General features: G+C 45.0%; 1 protein-coding gene across 2 annotated transcripts in view; it reads left to right on the top strand.

Moving 5' to 3' along the window:
- The window catches only part of MARCHF4 (membrane associated ring-CH-type finger 4), a 110,993-nt gene extending 92,887 nt beyond the window's left edge, over window positions 1-18,106 (top strand). For both annotated transcript variants that reach the window (XM_074910924.1, XM_074910923.1), the window contains exon 4: window positions 9,936-18,106. In XM_074910924.1, the coding sequence (XP_074767025.1) occupies window positions 9,936-10,297 (362 nt within the window). In that variant the 3' untranslated portion in view covers window positions 10,298-18,106. The remainder of the gene's footprint in view (window positions 1-9,935) is intronic.
- Window positions 18,107-18,364: the final 258 nt, after the last annotated feature.

Below are 18,364 nucleotides of genomic sequence, written 5' to 3'. Positions count from 1 at the left end.
TGGGGCCTTACCAGCTCAGTTCTACAGGGCCCAGCACCTGTGTTGCAGAGGAATGTGAGGGTGAGCAGAGGACATGAATGAGGATGGCTGTCCTGGAATGAAGTTAGCACCTCGCAGAGAATCTGGCATCTATCTAGCAGCCCTAAAGCTCCCTCAGTGCCCCTACAACATACTGCCCTGATCTCCCACCAGCTCCCCAAGCCCGACGACAGGCAGTCCTGCATGTCCTCATTCCACTGGATAAAAGCAGTCCTCTATCCCCAGCTACAAATGCCATGTATGGGATGTGCTGCTGCTGCTTCTGAGAGGAGCCCACAGCACACTGTGCACACAGGGATCATTGCTGCTTGCTTGTGTTACACAAACTCATAACATGCTGCAGTGTCACGACCTGGAAATTGTCTCTTCCCGTATAGCTCAGCAGCATCCTGCAAAATCACAGTGCTGCCTGGAGGAGAGATGCTGCCAGCTGTCATGCCAAGCACTCCCATCAGTAATAAAAGAGCTGCCTCCTTTCCCCAGCTCCCCGTGCTCGGCTCCAGCATGGCAGGGGGTGAGGTCTGCCATCATCACTCACCTGGTGGAACAGCAACTGTGGGGACCCTCTAAGACGGCGGTGCGCTGGATCCATCTCCCACCCAGCAGGGCTCTTGCTGAGTCTGGAGGCGGGTGTTAATGGCTGCAGAGCGCTTGGGGCGTAGCATAACCGCCCGCCCAGAGGGGACCTGCTGCTCCCATTGCAGAGGCCAGATGGAGTGGAGGAGGCAGGGAAGAAGAAGGGCTCTTGCTGCCTTTGTGGGGGGTCCTGGCCCACCTGGGGCTGAGGAAGCTTTGAGGCAGAGCTGTCCTTGAACCTCAGCTTGCATGAGAGGAAACAAGACGCGATAAGCGCAAGATTTGCCTGTTAGTCAGCAGTTGAAGGCTTGGGGGCCAGCCTGTTTATGCTGTTAATGACCCAAAATGGAAGAGTCCATACCTCCATAAAATACCTGTCAAGACAGCTGAGAGCAGCTTTATGTGCAAATTGGTGAGGACTTTGCCCAGGCTATGGAGTTCTCACTCCTGAGGGGCTCCGTTTCAGTTTTGCTTGAGTCGTGACCTCTGTGGCCTGAGGAAAGCCCAGCGTGGCATACACATCAGCGTGAAAGCCGCCTGCCAGTGGAGCCCCATTACAGCAAATGCACCTAACGGGAAATGGGCAGAAGGAGTGTTTTGTCTTCCCCAGACCCACAGGCTCCATGATGGCACATGTCATTCAGTGGTCAGTAGCACTCAACAGGATCCAGCCATGTAGCTGCCACAGTTCTGCCGAGCCAAAACACAGCCCAGCTTTGTACATATTTAATCAGTTCTTTAGATATTAAAAAATGTGCATGGAGAATGACTGATAAGAAAATGACTGATTATGATCAGCTACTTATTTTTTCCATACGCTAAGCATTCACTTGAGCTCTAATCATTATGAATACATTTTCAGTTTATGCTATATGTCATTCAGTGCTGGACACTTCTCAGCTTGCACACCCTCCTTGTACAGTTCCAGCGTTATTCAGAGGAGATCTTTGCTAGATGTCTTGTAGACTGGAGACATCCTGCTCACTGGTCTAGTGTCTTGCAACTATCAGAAATATCTAAAAGACAGCACCACAGGTCCCAGGTTATCTACTACCTGGACTTCTCCTGTATGCAGGATAGACTGTCCACTAAGCTCTTGAAACGTTCTGGGGACAAAATGTACATTTTGGAAAACAGGTAACAATTATGAAGGAGTCTATACTCCCTATTTGATTCCACCTGAAAGCAAAGAATCCATGAAAATCTGTATGTCGCAGTATTTTGTATGAAGTGACTGTGCAGTGAAAGCATTCCTGAGCTGAAGTATGCTGTGAGGATAATGGACTCCAGAAAAGCAGTGGCAGCAGCCTCAGGGGGCCAGAGCAGGGAGTCTCTTGGGAAGGGAATCTGAAGGATAAAAGAGGCGCGAACAGCTCGCAGCTGCCAAAAGGGATGATACTAAAGGCACAACAGCAAACTGTGCCTGTGCAGAGGAAAGCTCAGAAGCGTGGGAAGAGAGCTCTGAGGCTGCATCAGGAGCTCTTTGAGGACCCAAAATCAGAAGCTGCAATCACACAAAAGGCAGAAAGAAGAGCCTGCAAATAATGAAAAGTCTCTAGAAATCACACAGGCATGGGGAGCCATCAGAGCTGAACCCCAGGATGACCATTCAGAGCTACAAAAGGCAACAGGAAATGGGTCCATAAGCATATGTAAAGTAAGAAGAACAAGGCAAGTCTAAGAGCTCAAATAATATTTGATACAAAAATGGCCAAAGAGTTAAATGTTGCCTTTGTTTCAGTCTTCAAAACTTAACTAAAATAATTTTAATGAGGAGAAAGGAGCCCAGGGCAGAATCAGAAAAGAACAGACTCAAAAATATTCAAACGAGTTAGCTCTGTCCTTGTCAGCACGTCCTAATGAACTTCAGAGGAAGCTGCAGGAACAGTCTCTGACCCATAAACATTTCATCATCAGGAACTTGGGGAGTATGCAGGAGGTGCCAGGCAGGTGGGGAAATGCAAGCAGATTACCTAGCTTTAAATAAAATCTCTATCATTAAGGAAGGTAGGAACTGAGGGTTGAGGAAACAAAGGGCAAATCAGCTTAACTGATTCATAGAATATTAGAATATTTTTTTAACTAACCAATTGATGAGCATGAGAGTATAACCATATCTAATTTGAGAGGGCAATTGTCCTAGTGGTTAAAGAGGAAGCAGTCAGTTTGATGTGTCGTGACTTGGACAGTGCTTTTGGTGCTTTGCCTTAAGATTCTCCTAAGCAAACCAGACAAATGTGGTCTAGATTAAATAACCATAATGCAGGTGTACAGTCAGTCAAAAAACTGCTTTCTCAGTAGTTGTCAGTAGTGTACTGTAAACTGGAAATATGTTTCAGGTAGGACTGTTTTGGACTCTGCTCTCTTAAATATTTTTATTAATGGCTTAGATAATGAAATACGAAGTGCTGTTATAAAATTCACAGATGACACCAACCTTGGAAAAGTTGCCAACACTCTGGAGGATCAGATCAACATCTGAAATGATCTTGGCAAATTGGAGAAATCAACAAGATGAAATTGAATAAAGAGAAGTGCAAAGCGCTACCCTTAGGAAGGAGAAATCAGAATCCCAAACACTAGCTGGGTCAGGCAGTCACACTGCCAAAGACAGCAATTCTGTGACATATCGGTTTATTTCATCAGAATATTGAAAGGAAGGCAGGGTGTACAGTGCTGATTCTGCACCTCTCTGCTCTGGGAACTGCACCCTCCTGTGAAGTTTACATGGAGAAAAAGGGAGATGAAATGAAGAGGTTCTGAAAGATGATGAACAGGAGTGAGGTGAGGGAGGGCATTACCTGGTTCCCCACGTGGTCAGTTCCGATGTTCATTCTCTCCCCTCCCAAATCAGCCCAAGTGCAGAGTCCCCCTGGTGCCATGACATTACTTTCAATTATGAATCTACCTCTCCCCACTACTTAGTTCACCCTCTTCCCCACTAGGAAGTCTAGGCCACTCAAGGATTTTAAGACACTAGGTTATTTGAAGAATGTGTCATATTTAGCTGAAACTGACCCTACCACAATGCTGAGGGATGCCAGATACTAGGTGCCCCTTCCCCAGCCTGTATTTCCCCGAAAAAGGTTCCTCTGGCTCTCTTTTCTCAGTTTATCACCAAAGACTATCTTGCATCATGGATGAGGAATAAAGTACAGAGGATTGCACTGAAAAGCAGTATAGATTTGAAGGGTCCAGTGGGAGCTCAGTGACTCATCTCCTACGTACTGTGAGATACTTGCGAAGCTGGGGTGAGGCAGAGATTCATGGTTATTGCTAAAGCATTTTTTGGAATGGAGCGATCTCACGGGGACTATGAGAATTTGGAAAGGGGTGGGGTAGCCTAATGAGTAAATGCAGAGTGCAGAGCAAAAGTCAGTACACTTTACTGTACTGCGCTAGAATCCTATGGTTCAGGAATATAAATTAGCTAAAAGAGACCATCTGTGGTTATGTATGGCCCCTGCAGTGTGCAGAGCCCATCAGGGAAACATCACTCTCCTGGCTTTGTTTTTACACTCTTCCTTGTACTGTTGGCCACTGCTGGAAGCAGGATGCTGTAAGAGAGAGACCCCTTGTCTGAACAAATACATCCACCTTTCTGCTCTTAGGTTAAGATAAAAGGTGGCTAAGGATAAAGCATATAGGATGAGATTAAGGCAAAGAGATAAATGAGGGCTGAGTTGCTGGAGCTTTGGAAACAGAAGTGGGGGAATTTGAGATTGCCACAAAAGATTAAAGAATTCGCAGAAAGAGAGGGAAGAGTTTGTGTATGCAGTGATGTCAATAGAGCGAAAGCCCAGCAATGAAAGTGTTATCATCTCCCAGCAGGATTGGTTTACCTTGGCCTGAGCCACCAATGCTGTGGATGCAAACCTTAAGCTTTGATCACAGCTGCCATAATCTTCCCCTGACACCCAGCAATGAAAGCAACAGAAACAGGCTAAAGCATGGCAGCTGTCTGACTGAGGTGAAACTGCATGTGGAAAGGAAACCAAGAGGGGAAAGTGCTGCTGAGGGTGGAAACAAGAAGTGACAGCTCAGGTAGAAAGACAGGAGCTTTATGAGAAGCAGGACAGAGTAACTGCCTGGAACAGATTGCGATTTTATTTCCTGTAGATAATATGAGTGTCAGCACAGGGGGCATGTACCACTTACTGTCAGTAGAAGCATTGTTTTGGTGGTTTCTTTGCTGGCAAACAGGAGAAACAGTTTCTACTCCAAGAATTTACCTGTCGCTTTCAAGAAAATGCATGGCAAATGTTGGAATAAGAGGAAGGTTAATTAGAGGCTGAAAGTCCTGGTGAAAAGATCACTTGGTGGCAGAGGCTAACAATGGGCAGAAGGTGACTTTCTGGGAAACCACTGCTCCAAAGTTGCCTTAAACTGGAGGCTCACAACCATGTGGGTTAACCTCACAGGATAGGGGTACACCAACTGATCCCCTCTTACCCATTGGACAGTTGTCCTTGTCTCACATCTGGGTTTTGCCCAAGTTCTTCCAACAGCCCTTGTAGCTATTGGGCTGAGGACCTCTCTCTTGACCAGTCTTGCCACAGGCCCACTAATGGCAATGTACTTCTGTCCCGATTAATCCCAAGAGACAAAGGGCCACCTGCACACAGCCCATGTATGTCCACCCTCAGCACCAAGAGCATTTCCTTGCACAGAGACTGCTCATGTGGATTGTGATGTGTTGTGGGCAGGTGTTGCAAGGCTCAGAGAAATCCTACAGTGACATGAACCTTACCTCTGGGCCACAATGCTCACCCTCAGTCATGTTCCCCTTTCTAACTCTTGCATTCTAAGAGTCCAGAAGCTCAGGGTTAGCTGTGGCAATCACTAGAACATGGAAATTAAACTGTTTTCACCAGTGCTAGCTCTGTTGCAGACTGCATCTCGATCATCTGGAAAAGAAACAGTCCAGTTATTCTTGCTCTGGGATGAAAATGAAAGTGAGGGTGGGGGGTAAATGGTAGAGGTAAGTCTTCCCCAGAGTCAGCAGTTGTCACCTTGCTCTCCCAGATGCTGTGGGAATGCACTGATTGGGTGTGCAACTGCACTGACACCACCCTTGCTTAGCCAATCTGTATTGATGTTGCTTACCTGTTGCTTTAAATCTAACCTGGAACCAAGCCCTGTGCACTTTGGGGCTGGGTCACTTACGATGATAGTTTTGCATAAGAGCAGTGGTTAGGTGCTGGGTACTCTCCCATGTATAATAAATGAAAGAAAGCATAAGATACCAACATAAACAATGTGTATAGTTTTGGTATAACCTATTGTCAAGGTATTGTTGTGTTTGCCTGTGCTGTGAAGCCCAAAGCAGCTTCTCAGCTCTGGGAAATAATCCCTTCACCCAGGATAATCACTAGTCTCTCCTGCCTGGACTCTACAGAGCTCCACAGGGCTGACCATGATCTGACCTTCTGCATGGACTCAATAATAATAAAGCCACAAGAGAAAGAGCAGGAGGCCAATATATGGAGAGAGTGAACACAGCAAACAGAGATCAATGTGGTTTCCTGTACACATTGTTCCAGATTCAGCATGTGTTAATTCGGAGCACTGCACTGGGTTAGCCCTGCCATGTTAGCTCAGAGATACTCTGTCTTATTCTGGGAACAGCACAGCCATATCAAGGTGGCAGTGCAAGCAGAGGCATTAGAAATTTCTTTTTTTTTTAAGTCTTTGCTGTCAGGTTAATGACCCCATCACATAATATGGTCTGTCTCCAGCTTCAGAGCCATCTGGGAAATCTTTTCATGGCACAAGCCAGTGCAAGTAGAAATGTCTAAGAATGCCCTGTTTCCATCAATGGCCACAAACAGACATGAGTGAAATAAGAACAAGACAAGTGTATATTATAGTTGCCCTGAATACTATTTCTAGCATTCAACAGCTTTCAGCGAAAGGAACTTCTTCTGGTGCCGATTCAGCTAGGTCTCTACATGAGAAAATGGGAATGGGAACAGCACATCTTCGGTGCCCACGTTCCATAGGAGTTTCATTTCACCAACACCACAAACAAGGGATTTCATGGGGCAGGCAACAGTCTGGACCAGTGCATTTTGCATGAAACTCACAGAGATTTTCCTTCCAAAGAGGATGGTTTTCACAGAGGATCTGTTGAGAACAGATTTTTTGAAGCAGAAGAGGGTGAGATAAACTTGGAAGGAGTCGAAAAGGACCAGGCCACTACCAGAATCCATCTGAAATTCTCATATAGACATTTCTGCCTTGAAAAGAGAGAAGTGCGCAGAGAGAAGTTCACATCAATCTGCTATCTTCCCCACATACACAGCATTTGGCTTATGGAATAATTGCTTCTAGCTGGACACTTCTAGTTGAATACAACTCTTTCTGAAGGATTTCCAACTTAAGTCTGGCCTTTAATTGGAAAGTTTCACCTCTGTAAGCAAGAATGATCCTTGAGGGAAGGGTGTTTCTGAAAGGGAACGCACAGAGCTGAACGTAGGAATTCCAATCCTAGTTTATCTCAGGCAGACAAAATTTGTTTCGATGGGAGCATTAAGCGTCCCGCAGCTTGATATAAACTCACGGACTCTTGCTTACTCTTGGCATTTACTCTTGCAAATGAATCATTGTTACTTCCGCCTCCCTGCCCACCCCTCCACTTCGTTCCTTTTTAATTTTATAGCTTCCTGAGCTTGACACTGGGAAATCGATAAGTAATTTAGAGCCCAGTAAATACAGATGAAAACAAGTTATTTTCTACTTTTATAAATATTTGGAAACCAAAATTATCTAAGAAAACAGGTGCTCAGTTGACTCAGCAACCCATCCATCAGCATCACACAGTTAATTGCATAAGATCATAAACATTTATAATTAGAAAGCAAACAAACAAGAATTTTATAAACAGCCCTCTTGAATCAGGCTGCACATTAAATATTTGTGATAAGGTAATTAAGAATAGATTTACAATCCTGGCTCAGTGTTTAATACTTTGGAGAATGGATTTGATTCTGTGGAGAATGTTCTACAGCCAAGGAGAAAACATTCGATTTTGGCTCTTTTATCCAAGGCTTAAAGTGGTCTCAGAGAAACATTGGCTCTGTCATTGATCAGAGTGGAATTTCATTCATTACAGATCAGACAGCTCATTTAAATATATGTCTAATGTTCATTGTCATGGGCTGAGCCACTTCAGGCCTGCTTCAAAGCTCTGTCTCCTTGACTGGATCTGCAGGCTTTCCCTAAGTCCTGCTTTATATGGTTGATGCTTTGATCAGAATATGTCAGAATTCTCAGCTGTGTTTCAAGTACAGAGGAAAACCCACATTTTTCTATTATGACATCACAGTGTTTGGTTATGAAAAGCTGGCATCACTACAGGAATACAGCTGTGCAATCTCAGTGGTCTATGGGAACCAGAGGGAAGATCTCTCTCATAATGTAGTGCCTAATGCCATTCCCTGTCCCAAAATAGCCAGATGTGCATACTTAAACTATCCAATGTAATTACTTCTACAGCCAATAAGCAGGCTCAGCACCCCATTACAGTGAATGTGAGAGTCCCCTTGAAGCTAATCTGTGATCAAGTCAGCAAGTCTTAAAACCAGAGAGGCTAGAAACAAAATCTGTACTGAAGCTAGGGTTTTAACTCTGTAAGATCAGTTGCAGACCCTAAGAAACTGGGTGGCTGCATTCCATCAGTGAGTAATGGGGAGACTAGCCCTAAGGGTTGGGTGACCTCCAGATATTTGGGGTTTTGATATAGCATGGGTTTACTCCAGTAATTATCTCCCATCACAAACTAGAAGAGTCTGGAAAAGGTGGGTGGGGGTTAAAGCATTTGATTCATCAGGGTTAGCTGTAAACCATTTTATTCTGTGATGACCATCATCTCTCCACACATTGCTGGTCAAGGCAACCTCCTTGTCTAAGCGTGATTTTGCTTCTTATTCCTTGTGGGTCTTTTGTTCTTTGCTCTTGTATTTATATGCTTGCAACAGGCAGGCAAGAGAGCTGCTCTTCCTCAAAATGTTCCTGGTAATCTTGATCCTGACGAAGAACAGTGAAGCCATCATTATTAAGAACAATGAAGCTATCTGTGGGCCAACTCACCCAGTCCTACCTGCTGGTCTGGCTTCAGTTACACGGGACACAAAGACACTTTCCTAATAGACAGATTGCTGCAAAACAGGGGGACTCAGACCCCCTGCATTCTGCATAAATCCCACTCTCTAGCAAAGCTTGTTAATTATATTACAGTGTGTCAGCTAAGCCAGTCTACATGAGACACTGCATCTTCCTCCAGCCTCAGTGGGGAAGAACAACACAGTGTGGCAGTCACTGCTGGACCTAGTATTTTCAAAGGGTCTAGCCAAAGCCTGGCAGCTTGAATAATAACAGAGCTTAATTCTCAAGCACCGCCATTGTCTAAACAACTTCTAACATTAATCTTTCAGTCTTCTTGCAAGGGTGGGGAGGATGACAGAGACCTCTGGGAGGTGAGCTAACTGCTGGGTGGGAGGGCCTGAGCTGCTCACACTCTTTCAGGTGCTGAGGTCATTACAAGTCAGGGGTCCTACAGCCCAGTGCCATCCCCAGGACATCAGCTCTGGTATTTGCAGATGGGTAGCAGGACACATACATTACGTGCATACTCAGCACACACATGGTGTGAGCTCATCTGCCCTTTACTTTCAAGCGTGTTGTTTTCCCCCTCGGTAGGGAGCAATGACGTACTACGATGAGGTACCTGCTCTGCAGATGAGCAAAACTTTGCCTGGGATGACAAACCACTTACAGGTATAGACAGGACCTTTTTTCGCTCGATTGCCGCCTCTGGCCTCCGTGTGCGTGTCTGCTCTGCTGCTGTGTGTGTGGGGAGAGACTCAGGCTGTGCACACACATGACGCTGGTGCAGCAGACGTCACCGGCACGTCAGACCCAGATACACCCCCTCCAAACACAGCTGTTAGCTCAGTGAATCATGCCTATGCAGCATGCAAAACTAGTCCAGTGATAGATAAACCTCGGGCGTTTATTGGTAAACAGATACTGTTTTGCTGTAAGAGCATCACTCATTCTGCTGCATTTACGATCCATTTATTGATTGCTGAGGTAAAGCTGTAATCCTTTTAATTCAGGGGAAAAGGGATCCAGCAGAGCAGGAGCACTGGTGCTCTTCCAGTCTGTAATTAAAATACATGATTTATTGTTGAATAAACACTGGCTGAGGGAGAGCTGAGCTAACCAGCTAGCTGGGGGCAGGATGCTGGGGTAGTTTTATGGTTCTTTCTAAAGTTTTCTTTCTGTTTTATGTTTATTTCTTTCCCCCTTCCCTCCAGGTCTAATAATACATGAAGGGCCCTCGGTTTACCGGATTTTTAAACGGTGGCAGGCGGTCAATCAGCAGTGGAAAGTGCTGAACTATGACAAAACAAAGGACATGGAGGAACAAAAAACAGGGACCAGGACAAATCAGCGCCCCTCCTCCCAAACCACCCACTCGTCCTCCACTGGTGGTACAGCCACTAACTCCGCTCCAGCCGACAGCGGGGCACGGGCTGCCGGCCATGCCACAGGCACCCTCTCTGACCACCACTGTGCTTATACCATCCTGCATATACTCAGCCACCTGAGGCCTCACGAACAGAGGAGTCAGTCTAGTAGTAACAGAGAGCTCGTCATGAGGGTCACGACGGTCTGAGCCGAGGAATTCAGGAGGCCTTAACAAGAAGTGGAGGAGACAAAGAACTCGTAAAGCAGAGGAGCATGGTGTGCCTTTTTCTTTCTCTTTCCTTTTCTTTTTTCTTTTTTCTTTTTTCTCCTCTCCTTTTCTTTTTCGGTAACTGCACAAGATATAAGAGGCAGCACCTGGCCAGCTGAGGAAAAAAGCAGGTGGAGGGAGAGTTGCACACTCATGCTAAAGAGGTTAATGTTTTCCAGCCAGTTTAAAAAAAAAAAAAGAAAAAAAAAAGAAAAAAAACCAACAACACAAATCACAAAAAAAACCAACAAAACAAAACAAGTGCAATACAGACTACAAACTGAGTAGGCAGAGTTCTGGGGAAGCAGAGGAACAGACGGTTTAGCATGTCTTACAAATCCTATTACCTGGAATAGGTAACGCTCTGTACACACCCCCCGTACACACATGCACGTGCACACAAACACACACACACAGTGTGAGATTTATAAAAACAAGGAAGGTAACAAAGTATTTGGAGTGTTTTTATTTTCCAGACTGTGATTAACCAGGGCTATGAGTTGTTTTGTTTCATGAGTCACTCTGGAGCCTCGTTCAATTTACCATAGGATAACTGAAGTGAAATGGCTGGAGATTTTTCACTACTGATTTACAGAAAGAGAGATTGAATCATCCCACCAAGAAAATCTAACAAAACCCAGGCATACCCAAATTTCACCAAAAATCCTGTTTTTTTCATAATGTTCCTAACAAGGGGTTTGTGAGGGTGGAATTGGGAGCGGGGAGGGTGCTCCATGACCTATAGACATTTTTGGCAAATTTTGTACAAACACTCCACAAGTGTTTCAAGCACAAGTACTGGTGTGACTTATGCCTTCATAACCACAAATCCAGCATCCAAATCTTGCCACTCACACACATCATTTTTCCATGCAGACATTCCAGGTTAATTTTCTTCCATTTTATTCCGATCACAAGAAGCTGACCCATCTCAGTGGGTTTCTGCTTCCTTGCTGATTCAGACACTCATGCATTAGAGATGTACATCTTTTCTTTTTGGTGTCTGTATCCCTGCTGCTCAATTTGCAACAGTCTCACTCAGTCTTGTAGGCTGAGCCTTTCACATCCAGTCTGTTAGTTTATTACAGAGTCTATTCCATTCAATCATTCAAGAGAGAGTTAGTCTGAAGAGGGAGCACAGTTGCTGACTGAATATATAACACTTTTAATAAGTCTCCTTCTCTGGGATATATCCTTGAAGGTACTGGTTGCTCTTCAGGAACATTCAATGCACAATGGCTGAATCATTTGTGGATATTAAAGGGACACTGTCAAGTACTTTTTAAATAGTTTTTAGGGTTTGGGCTTTTTTTACTCTCCATTGTTTGTAATATTCTCTTACAAGCTTGAAAATAAAATTTCTTTCCCTACCAATTTTGTCCTTTTCCATTTGGGCACGTATCGTTCTCTCCACTCACCCCATTCCTTTCACCATCCCCGACCTTCTCCCCACCTTTCTTCTGTGACAGGAGAAAATCCATGTTACTGATTTCCTGCTGACTGTCCTTGCTTTATGGAGGGTATGTCCCAGCTCTACAGGGTTGAGCTGTTTTGCCAGTGCAACTGCCACAAAGCAAGCGTAAGAGCAGGGACCCTAAAAATACAGACATTAGCTAATTGAGGAGCAACAGCTCAGCTGTCCCAAAACCAGTGAACCTGTAGCGATCAAGCCTCCCCCCAAAATTAAGATAGGGACTTCAGCCAAACCGCATCCGTTTAGCAGCAGTGCTGAGCAATGTTGCACAGTGGCTGTGTCCAACTGCCCTCCGTCATTGTACCAGCACCTTCTGCAGCTTCTGTTGGAGCCAGGGCAAATGTGAGCCACCAGCTCCTTTGGCAGCTAGGCCATCATGGGTCCGGACTGGAGAGGGTCTCGAACTTCAGCCTCCAGGTTCGAACACACCAGCCATTCTGCAACATTGAAGATAGAGGTTAGCATCTTAAGGCAGGTCACATTTTTCACCTCAATTACTTGACAGTGTCCCTTTGAATATCAGAATACAACAAAACAGGTACTTCTCTGGCAGAGAATGTGGGAGGTGAAACACCAGCCAAGAAAGTTGACTTACTGAGGACCCATGTGAAACAGCATGGTTTCTGAGGCCACTGTACCTTTATCTGACCAATCTTACTATCTACCAAAGAGTGCTTTTGGCAGAGGGGAGGGAAGGGATGTTGATGGGTGGAAGGAGAGGGCAATTCCTATCGTCTCTAAAAACAGCTACCCCCAGAATGAAGGTGTTGTAACGAATGGTCTCTGGAAGAACTGCTTCTGATCCGCAGTAGAGTGAAACCTGGCCAAAGCAAGCAAACACAGCAGCCTCTCACCCCCATGCCTGTCCTGGAAGCTGTCCTCATTCCAAGAGATGAGTAATTATGGTGGTTTTGGGAAGGGGGAAGCATACACAGCCGAAGGGACAGCTGTCAGACATGATGTTGTTTCCCTCCCTGCTCTCCACTCATTTAACATGGAGAAGTCAAATTCTTTTAATTTGGCTAAGAGTTAAAAGTTTATGAGGTCAGAAGCACAACTTGCCGTGAAAGAGTGGTGTGATCTAGTACTCTGAGCACACAGGATTCTGCATACTCTCACTCCAGCTCTGCCACCGACTCTGTAGCCTTGGGCTGTTTGGCTCAGTCCCCCCTCCACTCAAAGGGGGAATAACAATACGTACCTACCTCACAGGGGTGTTGTGAGAATCCACGTTGGTAAAGCCTGTTGAAGTGCTAAGTCTACCACCGGTAGTCACGAAGCATGTGGTGGGGGTGAGCAGCACTGCCCTTTTGCTGGTTACAGTCCGAATCACTCAGCGGGAGTCCCATCGGCCCTCTCCTGCTTGGAGATCCTCCTCGATCCGAAGCGGAGGGCGTCGTCCGAGTGCCCTCTCCTCCATTGCATGACATTTTAAGCGGCTGTGAGGTGCAGGGTAGTGACAGACATGAAGTCCTACTTGACCAGGGATTTGCTACAATGTTTTCTATATCTGTGGGGTTTGTTGGTTTGGTTTTTTCCATATATTGTGCTTAGAAATAAACTTTCCACTTAGGGCTGGCGGTTCGGGGTCTCTTCTGTTGCATGGCAATGTATACAAGTCTTATTGTCTGTCTTACTGTGCAAACGATCCCGCAGCCCAATTTCAGAGATGGGTATGATGGTCTGAGCCTTTTCACAGTGGCGTAAGACTCAAAAGCCTGTCTAGACTGTTTAATATTTAAACAACACTATTGAACTTGTCAATTGTATGTGTTCTGTGCAATACGAAGCATGTCATTAGCTGGCTTGATGGGCAGAGGGGCTAAAGGAAGGTCAAAACTTGTTCAAAGAGCTTCATACATGTGCCAGCATGGAGCCGAAGGGCTGCCACCAGCAAAGTAAACTCGAGGAAGCCATTGGAAACTGTTTTCAGAACAGTTTACTCCAGAACAAGGTAATTCTGAGTTTATGAACTTCTAGGCTGCCAGCCTGAGAGAACAAATGCATATTTAGTGTGAGGTTTGGGGTTTTGGATTCTCTTTTTCTTTCCTCCCCAAAGTATCGATGGCAGAAATACTGATGAGGGTCTCTTGCTTCCAGAGCACAGTTCTCTCATGTCCCACAACCTCCTTGTGCCATCCTTTTTGTGCTACTATGCAGGACCTTAAAAGGTGCAAATGGAGACAGTACGGTCCCAAGACACAGAGAATACTTTGTGTATTGGGGGACTCTAGCATACAGAAGAGACGGGGCACAGCTATGCTACAGAAGGCATCTCTTCTTCCCCACATCTTTCCTCTAGTCTTCTCTGCTGGGTTCCTGAAGAGACGTTCTCTGTATTTTGTTACAAAGCAGTCAGATCAGCTTCCACCGACAAACAAAGCTTACAGAGTTTGGCAGCTGTTTCTCCCAGTGGAGAAATTCCAGGTCCTATCACTGTGGAGACCCCTCAGTTCTTGGGCTTTGTGGTCCTCCAACACCGTTTGGGGGTGGTCAGTGTGGAGGACTGTGTTTAGCCATCATCAGAAATCGTGTGTGTGTGTGGTCCTGCTCATTCTTGTGATTTCTGCTAGTCCCCTGATTTTCCGTCAGTTTTGACAGGTCTTTCTGGTAATGCTCTTCTGGTTATGCTCCTCAGAGGTGTTTTGCTCTGTGTCAGTTGCCAGTGCTATTCTTGCCTACTGAAACATCAGTGCTGGCCTCCAGCTTCCACAGCTCTTCCGTTCTTACCGTCCAGTCTGTTGGTAAATACCCGGTGCCAAGGTCAGACTCTCTTCCTCTGTGCCCGCAGTGGCTCAAACACATGCACTAAGAGAACACAGGGACCGTTAAGAGTCTGTACCAATACTCAGACTCCATAACCATCAGTAAGTCCTCTTTGATATATATTCACTTTGCCAATCTCAGTGCCTGCTCTTAATTGGTTGTCACAAAGAAAACAATGCAAGCAAAACCCATATACCCATCCAACACTTGGTTTCCAATTTCAAATGTCAGAAGTAATGGACTGTTTTTCAATTAAATCAGGTGTGTTCCCTGAAGGAAAGAGCAAGTCAGCATCACAGATTTGAGTCAAGAGAGGTTTTGGCTGTCCGTTGTTTTTACTCGGGGAGACAGAAAAATACTACTCATGCCTGTGAGGTCCCTTCTTAAAGTCCTTGTATCTGGCAGCAGTAAAATGTCAGAGCCAATGCCTGTAGATGGAGAACAATTCTGAAGACTTTCCAGTTCTGAAGCCTGTCCCCTGCCCACATGTGGTGGTCAGTCATTCAAGCATCTTATCTTTGTTTTCTGCAGGATAAAAAAGATTATTTTGACTAAGCAAAGTACTACTACTCTTAAGTGTAGGAGGCTGAACCGTTAGCACTTCCAACCTGTGGTTCATTCACCAGGACTCCTGCACAAGGAGATCCTTGTGAGAACGCATGGTGAGAAGACCTACTCCTTCCTCTTACTATTATAAGTTGGTCAAGTACTTGGAGGGAAATAATCAGCAGTGCAGTTGCCTTAGTGACTACAGGCTGAGTATCATAACTTCCTTCCCGCTATCGCCTCACCTGTGATGGCCCCTTCTCTTTCCTGAGCCAGATGCCTCATCCCCTCTGCTGTCTCTAGACTCCAGCCCTGAAGATCTCCTGAGCAGACAGACACAGGATTCCTCAGACTAGTTTTAGAGTCTTCTACATCCTTCAGGTATCCAGACAGGCAAATTCATTTAATTGATAGGCAATGACATATTTGAATCTTGAGAGGAGAAACAAGTGTAGGAACTTACTGCATTGACCTTCACCTCTTCTTCCACGTTGAAGGAGATGTAGTGAAAACATCAGTTGGTTTCCATATGACAGCAATGAGCTGATGGGTCTAGGAGTATTTCCCTCAATAATGCAAGTCTGACACACTACAGTTACTGAAGGCAGTCTTTGATCTCACATCTATCATGCTGGATACAAGGAGAACAGAATCTGACACTTTTGTGCTGTTTACACAAACATCAAAAACTATCTTAGTTCATTATTCAAATTTCCTCCAGGTCAGTGGGTGAATTTCTTCTTTGATGACAGAATGATGTTTCCTCTTCCAGAACTGGAATTGCAAGATAAAATATATGTAGACATATACATATATATTTATAAATGTTATCTTGAAAACATAAAGAAAAAAAAACCACAAATAAACCTGAAAGAATACTTTATTAAATGAGTCTTGACAGCAGCTAGGGAGTTGCTGTGTGGAAAGTACAACATATGATTTGACTTCAGGCCAAAAGAAGACAGAAGAGGGAAATGCTGTTATGTGACCTCTAGCCTGTCTCTGGTTCATGGTAATTATTGTATAGCATTTAACTAATGCAGAAGTATGTGGAAACCAGACACTCAGCTCCAGCAGCGGGAAACAGACTGAAGACCCCTCAAACTTATCTGAGCCATATTCAAACAAGCACAATGATGCAAAAGCACAAACACCTGCCATCACAACTGTTTGAGAAGAGATGGATTTCTGAATAGGGACAAGGACTCGGAGAGTAATTCTTTTCCAAGCCACATTGACAGTATTTTCCCCAGCTGGTTTACTTATTATTATTAATCCTTATTTTTCCCAAGTATCTTAGGGGGAAAAAAAAAAAAAAAAAAAAAAAAGAAGAGGAAAAGAAAGGATTCTGATACCCAAGACTTATGGAATTAAGTAGCAGTAGAGAAGAGGTACTAAAGGAAGATGCTCCATTATATGTTATGTTATGCATCAAGATGTGCTTTACCAAACAGAATTAGGGCATCACATTCAATTCTGTGCTTGCTCAAAGAAAATCTGAGTGACCGAGTCTGCTCATAATCAAGGAGCCTTCCTAGAACATAGCCTTCTACAGGGGACCACAGCTTCCCTCTGGATGGGATAGCCAGCATTAGGCAGAGATGTTTTGCCTCTAGTTGTGCTCCTCTATGGCAGGACAACAACCTGTTGTTAGCAGGTTGTTAGCAAGTCACTGTTGGGCAGTGGGAGCATCTATCAGCATATACAAGTTTTGATAACAATAATCACAAGAATTGTACTTCCCCAGTGTGCCCCCACAAGTGACCTATCTCATTCTTTCACAGCTTAAGTTGGTGACAGAGCTGCTTTGCTCTTTGTTAGAAGACAGTTTTCTTTTAAAATCCATCCTGCTGCACTTCTCTGGGAGTTTTTCCACTGCACATTACAGAGGTTCAATTTAACCCTTTTTCCTAGAAAGATGAACAGATCTCTGCCTGATCCACATGATCTTCTTTCCCAGTTAGACAGAAAAAATTGATGTTCTGCAAACAGCTGATCTCAGTATTTATGTTCTTATGAGATTATATTCCTCCTTCCCTTTCACTCACTATTCCATAATCTTCATTTTCATTTGGAAAGGGGTGATTCATTGCTACTAAATGGTAGAGCATCTCTCTGAGATGGGATTACGGACAGCCCTTCTACTCCTTGCTAACAGGCACACAAACCTTCCTCCTATCCCTCGACTGGTGTGGCCAGCAGAATCCTTTTTCATGGAGTTCAACTTCTTGATCCAGAAGAACAAATGCTTTCAAGCAACTTCTTCACTGCTGTCGAGCTGTGGAATAATGGCATGGGGAATCTTTTGTTTCTTAGCCTCAGGGTAACTAGAGTGGATGATGTACCTGAGCCAAAAACATGGTGAGGACAAAGCACTTGTACTTTAGGTGGTGGTAAAACCGGGTGAGGTCTGCTCTGATGACAGGGGAGCAAGAATCTTTGTCAGATTTATACAGTAGCAAAGACAAATAGCCTTGTCCCTCATGTTTTTAGCTCATACACATCAGCTCTCCATTATGAACAAACCCTCTGTAGGCAATGCAGGCCAGGCTTGGGGAGGAAATCTTCCTCATTCCAGAAGCACAACCAGCTCATAGCTATGCATCAACCCCTTCAGGACTTTTGCCCCAGAGAGGCTGAGAGTAAGAAGGGAGGTAGCTAGTGGGGATGGCAAGAACACTTCCCTGGATCTTCATCCCCAGCAGGCAGAGTTCCCAGTAGGCTAATTCTGCATTTCCTCACGTGAGTCCCCTTTGAAATTGCTCCCAAGGACTACAGTCTGATCCTTCACTACTACAGGGTCTGCCCAGGAGAGGAAGCAGTGTCTCTGCATGGATCTCCAAGCTCTGTTGGTAGGGTCCTGAGTCGGGCCTGGAAGAAATCACTATGTTCACTGAGGGATGAGATGAGTCAATGGTGTGTCCATGCAGAAATACTCTCTTTGAGACATCTACAGAGATGTCTGTGGGATTGGGGGTGGGGGTGGGGTGGGGTGCTGGTTTTGTTCAGGGCAGGAAGCACGGGGAAGGGAAGGCTGCAATGTAAGAAACAATCAGCCACAAGGGAGGGGTTGACTAAGAGGAATGACCATGTCAACTGTGTTACTGTCCCGTCATTCTCCTGAACCCAGAATGGAAACTTCCAAGTGCTCTTCATGAGCTTACGTTTATTAGAAAACTATTCCTGGGTGTTCAAGGTTGTTTTCTAATGAAAATATACAT

Source organism: Athene noctua, chromosome 7 (genome assembly GCF_965140245.1).
Source record: "Athene noctua chromosome 7, bAthNoc1.hap1.1, whole genome shotgun sequence".
Classification (NCBI taxonomy): Eukaryota; Metazoa; Chordata; class Aves; order Strigiformes; family Strigidae; genus Athene; species Athene noctua.
Note: the sequence above shows the minus strand (reverse complement) of the source record. Positions and strands in the feature narration are given on the sequence as shown.